Source organism: Balaenoptera borealis, assembly GCF_965194805.1.
Source record: "Balaenoptera borealis genome assembly, chromosome: 2".
NCBI classification, from domain to species: Eukaryota; Metazoa; Chordata; class Mammalia; order Artiodactyla; family Balaenopteridae; genus Balaenoptera; species Balaenoptera borealis.
In genome coordinates, this window is record NC_138867.1 from 167,308,486 (window position 1) to 167,318,600 (window position 10,115).

Here is a 10,115-nt window from a genome sequence, read left to right on the forward strand (position 1 = left end):
CCCGCCGCCCCGCAGCCCGACAGACTGCTGTGGCCTGAAGCTAGGCCCCTCCAAGCTCTACAACCCGCAGTGCGCGACCCACTCCGACCCAGAGAGTGCACTCGAGATCACGCTTTAATGAGAGACTGGGATGGGGGCGAGCACCCTCCTCCGTCCTCCAGGAGGCTCCGTCTCAACTCCAGCTCCGCCCACCCGGCGTCCTCCGTCTCAGGCCTTCTGCAGCAGTTTCTGGAACTGTCCGAGGAGCGCGGCGCACAGCGCGGCCGGGAGGAAGTGGGCGAGTAGGCCAAACGCCGCCAGCACCACGAGAAGCCAGAGCGCGCGCGCGCTCGCGTACAGCGGGGCCAGCCTGCGGGCGGTGCTCAGCGGGGGCGGGGCGGGGCAATGGCCCCACCCCAACCCTACGGGCCGCCTCCACCAGGGCCCGCCCACCTGCCCCCAAAAGGGAACCGCCTCTAACCAGTCGTCTGGTCCGGCCCGCCATTCGCTTGCGGCCTCTGCCGTCAAGACCCTGCCCACAAGCCAAGCCACCTTTCCCCGCCCTGGTGGACCTCCCCGGAGCCCCGCCCCGGTTCTCACCTTTGCTGCGCAGATCTCGCGTAGCCCTGAAAGTAGCGGAGGCGCGCGAACAGGTATACCAGGCCACACAGAGCCGCCGCACCTGGGAAAGGGGAGGGCGGGGTGGAGTGAGCCCGCTGATGCGGGGACCCCCGGGGCTCTAGTACGTGCGCCCCTGCCCCGCTCTCAGACCTTCGTGAAAGAAGATGCCGGCGACCCAGAGCGTGGCGAGGAACACCGGGAAGTACTCGCTGCAGTTCACTCTGCGGTGGGGGAGGAGCGGCATGAGGGCGCCGGCCTGGGGCCTCCGAGCCTGACCGCCCGGGGCTGCCTAGCTCCCCGCCCCGCGCCCTCCCACCGCGCCTCACTGGGCTCGGTAGATGCGCTCGAACTCCGGCGGGCCGGTGGTGATCGGCGGAGACACGCGGAAGGCCCTGCGCGCCGAGATCACCTGCAGCGAGAAGTAGGCTGGGGGAGGAGGTGTTGCCGGAGTCAGATCTGGCACCCAGACTCCCGGCCCCGCCTCCGATCTGACCGCGCATCTTCTCTTATCCCAGCTCCACACCCTGCTCGTCACGACTCCCCTTTAAAAGCCCGACCGAGGGGACCGCCGGCCCCTGCTCTTCTCCGAGCTTGCCCTGTGTCCACGACACTCAGTGGGGAGGGCAGGGTGCCGGCCTGGGGCTCTGAGAGGCCCTGTCCAGCCCAGTGAGTGTAGGGGAAGGGGATGACATGTCACAGGACACCTGCCCGCAGAAGGACTTTGCTCCTGAATCATTTCACTTGCAAAACACAGGCAAATGTCCAACTCCCACCCTCTAGGCATGGACTTTGGCCCAGGTCCCTGGAATGGGAGTGCCACCTGAGGTCAGAGTTGGCTGCATCCTTCCAGGTACAGAGGAGCACGCACCCTGTGGCCAACCGTCTCTGCTCCGCCACCCACAGAGCTCACCAGGAGGGACCTCCCGACCAAGCCTGGGTCGCTGTGCCTCCAAACAGTAGTGTGGGTTCCTGCCTCAGTTTCTCTGTTCAGGCTCTGCCTCAATCTGACAGACACCCTCTCCTCTGCGCCCAGGTGGTTACGGCTGGGACTATTCTAGTCCAACCCCAAGCCACCAGGGCTCTGCCCCTCTCCCTTCCAACATGGGTGGGTACAGAGGGTGGGCCGGCCCTTGAGGGTCTGAGTGCACAGGAGCCCTTCTCTTGGCCTGAGGCCAGGTGCCCACCACACAAACAGTCCCAGTACTGGGTGTCTCCAACTATCTTCCTGCAAGTCCCATGGCCCTGATGCCCTTGGTGCCAGGCCCTCTGCAGACATACCCCAACCTGAGTGCACTGTGGATACCAAGGGTAGCCTTGCCAGCACAGTGTACATGAGGAAGGGCTGAGGGCCAAGCTTACTGGTATGGCTGGAGATCAAGTCAGCCTGTCTGCTCAGCCACTCCAGGGCCCCTGCCCCAGGCTGTGTCTTGTCCTAGCCCATACAGTGTGAGGCAATGGTGTCCCCCAAAGCCAGAATATCTATCCCAGGAATGTGTCTCTAGGGCTGGTCTGAGAAGGGCACCAAGCAGGCACCTTTGGGGGCCAAAAAGCAGGTTTCAACCCTGTCTAGCTCCACATGGTTCCAGCATAGAGAGGGTGACTTTGAAGGCAGGGCCAGGGGATGGGGCCCTCCCACTGGGACACCCAGAGAGGGGACCGCTGGAGAGGGCAGGGATCAGCTGGAGTAGGGCTACATCAAGCCCATGGCTGTCCCGCTTCTGTACTCACCATCAGAACACCCATTCATCCTGGCACCCTGCCCCGCTGCTCAGGTCCTAGAGCCCAACATAGCTGGATGCCCCACCTGCTCCCGGAAAGCCCCTGCCCTCCTCCAGGGTTCTTTATGCTGGCTGAGGGGCCACCTTCCAACCCCAAGCCAGGCAGCCCACATGCCTACCTCAGTTGTTCCTCAGGGGCCTTTTTCCATTTCGCTGCCCATCCCCTAGGCTGGGTACCTCTCAGCCTTGGTCCCTGCCCAGGGTTTCACAGTTTGCCCTGCAGACACCCCTCCAGGGCTTCCCCCTCCCCACTTGGGGAAAGTGCAAGCCCCTCAGCCCTCTGGTGGGGGCCAGAAGAGCTTTCATACCAGGAGTCTGGGCTGTCCCTCACCTGGGCCTGGACCCCAGCACCTCCCCAGTGCCTGGAGGGCAGAAGGCAGACTGCAGGGGTCCAAGGCCCACCCACCGCCGGAGCAGAAGCCAGCCCACCTTGCAGCAGGACTCCCAGGAGGGTGACAGTGGCCAGAAGAGCCACTTCGTCCTTCATGGTGCCGGTGGCTCTGTCAGGCCAGGCTGGCCTGTGAGAGGGCTAGCTGTGGGGCTCTTATCACCCTTGTCTGCTGCTCAGAGGCTGGCCCAGGAGAGGAAGAGTGGCCCGCTCTCCCCGCCCCTTCTCAGTGGAGGGGGTTGGGGAAGGGGGCGTGACCATGGCCTGAGAGAGCTGGGGAGCCTGGTCAGGCTGAGCAAGAGGAAACCAGGGCCAGAGCTTCCCTGGTGGCGCAGTGTTAAGAATCTGCCTGCCAATGCGGAGGACACAGGTTCGATCCCTGGTCCAGGAAGATCCCACGTGCCGCGAAGCAACTAAGCCCGTGCGCCACAACTACTGAGCCTGCGCTCTAGAGCCCGTGCTCTGCAACAAGACAAGCCACCACAATACGAAGCCCGCGCAGCCCCGCTCACCGCAACTAGAGAAAGCCCACATGCAGCAACGAAGATCCAATGCAGCCAAAAATAAATAAATAAAACAAATAAATTTTTTAAAAAAAGAGGAAACCAGGGCCAGATGGAGCCTGGGCAGGAGAGAGCAGCCGCCTGGGGACAGCCCGGCCACCTCCTCCCAGTCCTTTTGTCCCTTCTATGCCTAGCCTTGTGCTGGCAGAACCCCTTGTCCACCTAGGCTTGCTCCAGCTGTCACGTGATCTTAGTGTTCCCCCAAGGCCCCACATCCTCAGCAGGTCCCAGCTGGCCCTCCAGACCTCCTCTTGTCCTGGGTCTGGTGTCAGGCTCCTACTTGAACCACCCACTGCCACCACTTCCTAAATATCACCAAGTCCCACTCATTCTCAAATCCACCCCCAGTGCTACCTTCCAAGCCCCACCCTGCCCCAGTCATCTCTCACCTGGCCACAGGTCATGGGCTCCTCCCAGGTTCCTGGCCCTGACTCCCTGCTGATCCACACATAGCCACTCACCTGTTTCCCACTCCCCACCTGGGGCTGTTTTGTAACATGCGACTGACCGCAGGGTAGTCCAGGCACCCAGCCCATATTGGGCACAGCCGCGTCCTTGCTCCCTTCCAGGAAACCTGATGCCCAACAGTCTTGCAGCTACCTGGGCTCCATGCACTCAGGCCGTCCCAAGGGCCACTTGGCTGTCCTGGCAGGGTGGGTGAGCCCACTGGGATGGGTGAAACTACCGCCTCTGGGACCTCTGACCCTGGAACAGTCACCTGCCATTTCTGCCTGCCCAGCATCCCTCCTTCCTGAGGCCCCAACCCTACCTACAGTCAGGTTCTGTGGCCTGGACAGAGCTGCCTCCCGCCCCTCCCAGGCCTGTGGGATGGACATGTGAGCCAAAACTGACTGTGTGAGCCAAGGCTGACTCAGGATGGTGAGACGCAGTTCTGGAAACTTCCTTAGAACTTTGGGAAAGGGAACTCAGAACGGGGAGGGAGATTACTGAGGGCCACTTATGGCCGCTCGCCATCCTGAGGAAGATGGAGCCAACATAGGGCTAGGTTGCGAGGATAGAGGTGGCTTATATCCTGAAGCCCGGGGGGCACCTTGCCTGGAATAAAGCCCTGGCCGTTCAGCCTTTCCATTTTGTAAGACGGTCATTTCTCCTTTTTGCTCAAGCTGGTTTGAAGTGGGTTTTGGTTAGCAGTGACAGAGTCCAGATTGGTACACAAGCACAGGCAGAAGCAAGCAAGCACAGGCCATGCTGTGGGAGGGACAGAGCAGCTAGGTCCTTGGGGCAACCGCTGCTGCACCGGGTGGTGGGCCACCATAATGCCCCGGCTCTCTTCTGCCTGGTCACTCTGGGGAGTCTCCACACGTCAGGGTCATATGACCTTGGGAGCTCTGTCCTTGCCGCCCACCTGGCCTCCTTCTTTGCTGCCCCCAAGCCTGGGTTCCAGCCTGAGGGCTTTGTTGCCTGTTAGGCTCCCCAAGAATCCCTTTTAGCCTCTCATCACCTGGCCAACACCCAATGAGTGCCCTTTGTCCATCATTGCCCCCAGGGAACCAGCTGGGTGTGCTGGGGGCTCCTCAAGAGCAGGGCTGGGTCTCCAAGTCTGTGCCCTGCTTTGGACAGGTCTTACCTTAGCAGTAGTGGGTGCTCAGTGATGTGGAAATGACTGACAGATGCTCGGAAACAGAGAAAGAAGTGCCAGGGATTGGATGCCGGATGCGTCCTCCAGCCCTCTCTCTGCCCACTCAGCCCTTTAAGACCCCTGCTCTGGTCTCCCCTCCAGCCCCAGCCAGGCCCGCCTGAAGGGTGGGACACATGGCCCGTGGGTGGGCTGTGTGCCAGTGTGTTTGCATGAAACTTTTTTTTAATAGATTTATTTTATTTATTTATTATTATTTTTTTTGGCTGCGTTGGGTCTTCCGTTGCTGTGCGCAGGCTTTCTCTAGTTCCAGCGAGCAGGGGCTACTCTTCGTTGCAATGTGGGAGCTTCTCATTGCGGTGGCTTCTTTTGTTGCGGAGCACAGGCTCTAGGCGCACAGGCTTCGGTAACTGTGGCACACGGGCTTCAGTAGTTGTGGCTCGCGGGCTCTAGAGCACAGGCTCAGTAGTTGTGGCACACAGGCTTAGTTGCTCCACGGCATGTGGGATCTTCCCAGACCAGGGCTTGAACCCGTGTCCCCTGCATTGGCAGGCGGACTCTTAACCACTGCGCCACCAGGGAAGCCCCTGCATGAAACTTTTGTGTCTCCGTGCTGTGATCCCATCACTCAATGTGTTTGCGATGGTATTGGAGCTCATCCGTGGGCCGCTGTGCATCCATGGGTCCCTGCACGTGTTCCGGCTCTCTTCTCTAACAAGCTCTCATTTCCTCTGAGACCTAGACAGACTCCTTTCTGAGCTTATCCTTTTTGCCCTGGCAACAGGAAGCTGAGGCCTAACATCAGCAGCTTCTGAGGAAGTCCCTGGGCAGATGTCCAGGCACTTGTTGGAGTCTCAGCCCCTGAAACCCTCTCCAGATCCTTTGGTCTGCACCTCCCTCCCTCTGAGCTTGCCCAGCCTCTCAGGTCCCTGCCTGGACTGGGCCTGCTCAGGCTGATAGAGGTCCAGCACAAGGCCCTCCATGCAGAGGCCATCCACCCACGCCCCTCAGCAGCCCTGGAGGAGCCAACATTGGAGGGAAGTGAAAAAGCCCCTCCCTAAACCCCTGCAGGACATGCCTTGGTGACCCAGGACCCATGCCCTCTGTACTAGCCCCTACATGGCCCTAAGGAACATCCTGGAAACTGAGCTCACCAAGGACCTCTGGGAGTGGAAAGGTCAGCCAAACCATTATGTTGAAAAGAAACCACGACACTGGCAGCAGAAGTTCTGGGAAGTACTCCTTGGCGTGAGCCCTCCCAGAGTCCACCATTAGCCCCACCAAAGAGCCCAGTTAGGCTCCAGTGCTGGGTTGCCTCAGGCCAAACAACCAACAGGGAGGGAACCCAGCCCCATCCATCAGCAGTCAAGCAGATTAAACTTTTACTGAGCTCTGCCCACCAGAGCAACAGCCAGCTCTACCCACCACCAGTCCCTCCCATCAGGAAACTTGCACAAGTCTCTTAGACAACCTCATCCACCAGACAGCAGACAGCAGAAGCAAGAAGAACTACAATCCTACAGCCGGTGGAACAAAAACCACATTCACAGAAAGACAGACAAGATGAAAAGGCAGAGGGCTATGTACCAGATGAAGGAACAAGATAAAACCCCAGAAAAACAACTAAGTGAAGTGGAGATAGGCAACCTTCCAGAAAAAGAATTCAGAATAATGATAGTGAAGATGATCCAGGACCTCGGAAAAAGAATGGAGGCAAAGATCGAGAAGATGCAAGAAATGTTTAACAAAAACCTAGAATTAGGGCTTCCTTGGTGGCGCAGTGGTTGAGAGTCTGCCTGCCAATGCAGGGGACACGGGTTCGAGCCCTGGTCTGGGAAGATCGCACATGCCGCGGAGCAACTAGGCCCGTGAGCCACAATTACTGAGCCTGCGCGTCTGGAGCCTGTGCTCCGCAGCAAGAGAGGCCGCGATGGTGAGAGGCCCGCGCACCGTGATGAGGAGTGGCCCCCGCTTGCCGCGGCCAGAGGAAGCCCTCGCACAGAAACGAAGACCCAACACAGCCATAAATAAATAAATAATACTTTAAAAAAAAAAAAACAAAACCTAGAATTAAAGAACAAACAGAGCTGAACAATACAATAACTGAAATGAAAACTACACTAGAAGGAATCAATAGCAGAATAACTGAGGCAGAAGGACGGATAAGTGACCTGGAAGACAGAATGGTGGAATTCACTGCTGCAGAACAGAATAAAGAAAAAAGAATGAAAAGAAATGAAGATAGCCTAAGAGACCTCTGGGACAACATTAAACGCAACAACATTCGCATTATAGCGGTCCCAGAAGGAGAAGAGAGAGAGAAAGGACCTGAGAAAATATTTGAAGAGATTATAGTCGAAAACTTCCCTAACATGGGAAAGGAAATAGCCACCCAAGTCCAGGAAGCACAGAGAGTCCCATACAGGATAAACCCAAGGAGAAACACGCCGAGACACATAGTAATCAAAATGGCAAAAATTAAAGACAAAGAAAAATTATTGAAAGCAGCAAGAGAAAAACGACAAATAACATACAAGGGAACTCCCATAAGGTTAACAGCTGATTTCTCGGCAGAAACTCTACAAGCCAGAAGGGAGTGACATGATATACTTAAAGTGATGAAAGGGAAGAACCTACAAGCAGGATTACTCTACCCATCAAGGATCTCATTCAGATTCAACAGAGAAATCAAAAGCTTTACAGACAAGCAAAAGCTAAGAGAATTCAGCACCACCAAACCAGCTCTACAACAAATGCTAAAGGAACTTCTCTAAGTGGGAAACACAAGAGAAGAAAAGGACCTACAAAAACAAACCCAAAACAATTAAGAAAATAGTCATAGGAACATACATATCAATAATTACCTTAAACGTGAATGGTTTAAATGCTCCAACCAAAAGACACAGGCTTGCTGAATGGATACAAAAACAAGACCCATATATATGCTGTCTACTACAAGACATCCACTTCAGACCTAGGGACACATACAGACTGAAAGTGAGGGGATGGAAAAAGATATTCCATGCAAATGGAAATCAAAAGAAAGCTGGAGTAGCTACACTCATATCAGATCAAATAGACTTTAAAATAAAGAATGTTACAAGAGACAAGGAAGGACACTACATAATGATCAAGGGATCAATCCAAGAAGAAGATATAACAATTATAAATATATATGCACCCAAAATAGGAGCACCTCAATACATAAGGCAACTGCTAACAGCTATAAAAGAGGAAATCGACAGTAACACAATAATAGTGGCGGACTTTAACACCTCACTTACACCAATGGACAGATCATCCAAAGTGAAAATAAATAAGGAAACAGAAGCTTTAAATGACACAATAGACCAGATAGATTTGATTGATATTTATAGGACATTCCATCCAAAAACAGCTGATTACACTTTCTTCTCAAGTGCACACGGAACATTCACCAGGATAGATCACATCTTGGGTCACAAATCAAGCCTCAGTAAAGTTAAGAAAATTAAAATCATATCAAGCATATTTTCTGACCACAAGGCTATGAGATTAGAAATCAATTACAGGGAAAAAAACGTAAAAAACACAAACACATGGAGACTAAACAATACGTTATTAAATAACCAGGAGATCACTAAAGAAATCAAGGAGGAAATCAAAAAATACCTAGAGACAAATGACAATGAAAACACGACGATCCAAAACCTATGGGATGCAGCAAAAGCAGTTCTAAGAGGGAAGTTTATAGCTATAGAAGTCTACCTCAAGAAACAAGAAAAATCTCAAATAAACAATCTAACCTTACACCTAAAGGAACTAGAGAAAGAAGAACAAACAAAACCCGAAGTTAGTAGAAGGAAAGAACTCATAAAGATCAGAGCAGAAATAAATGAAATAGAAACAAAGAAAACAATAGCAAAGATCAATAAAACTAAAAGCTGGTTCTTTGAGAAGATAAACAAAATTGATAAACCGTTAGCCAGACTAATCAGGAAAAAGAGAGAGAAGACTCAAATCAATAAAATTAGAAATGAAAAAGGAGAAGTTACAACAGACACTGCAGAAATACAAAGCATCCTAAGAAACTACTACAAGCAACTCTATGCCAATAAAATGGACAACCTGGAAGAAATGGACAAATTCTTAGAAAGGTATAACCTTCCAAGAATGAACCAGGAAGAAATAGAAAATATGAACAGACCAATCACAAGTAATGAAATTGAAACTGTGATTAAAAATCTTCCAACAAACAAAAGTCCAGGACCAGATGGCTTCACAGGTGAATTTTATCAAACATTTGGAGAAGAGCTAACACCCATCCTTCTCAAACTCTTCCAAAAAATTGCAGAGGAAGGAACACTCCCAAACTCATTCTATGAGGCCACCATCACCCTGATAACCAAAACCAGACAAAGATACTACAAAAAAAGAAAATTACAGACCACTATCACTGATGAATATAGATGCAAAAATCCTCAACAAAATACTAGCAAACAGAATCCAACAACACATTAAAAGGATCATACACCATGGTCAAGTGGGATTTATCCCAGGGATGCAAGTATTCTTCAGTATACGCAAATCAATCAATGTGATACACCATATTAACAAATTGAAGAATAAAAACCATATGATCATCTCAATAGATGCAGAACAAGCTTTTGACAAAATTCAACACCCATTTATTATAAAAACTCTCCAGAAGGTGGGCATAGAGGGAACCTACCTCAACATAATAAAGGCCATATACGACAAACCCACAGCAAACATCATTCTCAATGGCAAAAAACTGAAAGCATTTCCTCTAAGATCAGGAACGAGACAAGGATGTCCACTCTCACCACTATTATTCAACATAGTTTTGGAAGTCCTAGCCATGGCAATCAGAGAAGAAAAAGAAATAAAAGGAATACAAATTGGAAAAGAAGAATGAAAACTGTCACTGTTTGCAGATAACATGATACTATACATAGAGAATCCTAAAGATGCCACCAGAAAACTACTAACGCTAATCAAAGAATTTGGTAAATTTGCAGGATACAAAATTAACGCACAGAAATCTCTTGCATTCCTATATAGTAATGATGAAATATCTGAAAGAGAAATTAAGGAAACACTCCCGTTTACCACTGTTACAAAAAGAATAAAATATCTAGGAATCAACCTACCTAGGGAGACGAAAGACCTGTATGCAGAAAACTATA

The 10,115-nt window shown here is 52.2% G+C and overlaps 1 protein-coding gene across 2 annotated transcripts; it reads right to left on the minus strand.

Moving 5' to 3' along the window:
* Positions 1-96: 96 nt before the first annotated feature.
* Positions 97-3,843, minus strand: LTC4S (leukotriene C4 synthase). Of its 2 annotated transcripts, none has more exons than XM_082379585.1 (5): positions 2,808-3,843; positions 927-1,026; positions 751-821; positions 580-661; positions 97-234 (listed from the first exon to the last, which is right to left on the minus strand). In XM_082379585.1, exons 1-5 carry the CDS (start codon positions 2,863-2,865, stop codon positions 108-110), a joined length of 438 nt encoding a protein of 145 aa, XP_082235711.1. In that variant the 5' UTR covers positions 2,866-3,843; the 3' UTR covers positions 97-107. The 2 variants fall into 2 exon arrangements, with proteins under 2 accessions (XP_082235711.1, XP_082235710.1); XM_082379584.1 differs by having other exon boundaries at positions 97-349; positions 2,808-3,824.
* Between the last annotated feature and the right edge of the window lie 6,272 nt (positions 3,844-10,115).

Coding starts and splice junctions, on each gene's coding strand:
- LTC4S (XM_082379584.1), bottom strand. CDS start 2,865: ATGAAGGACGAAGTGGCTCTTCTGGCCACTGTCACCCTCCTGGGAGTC. Junction 822..926: donor GAGCGCATCTACCGAGCCCA/GTGAGGCGCGGT, acceptor CCCCCACCGCAG/AGTGAACTGCAGCGAGTACT. Junction 350..579: donor GCGAGATCTGCGCAGCAAAG/GTGAGAACCGGG, acceptor CACCGCCCGCAG/GCTGGCCCCGCTGTACGCGA.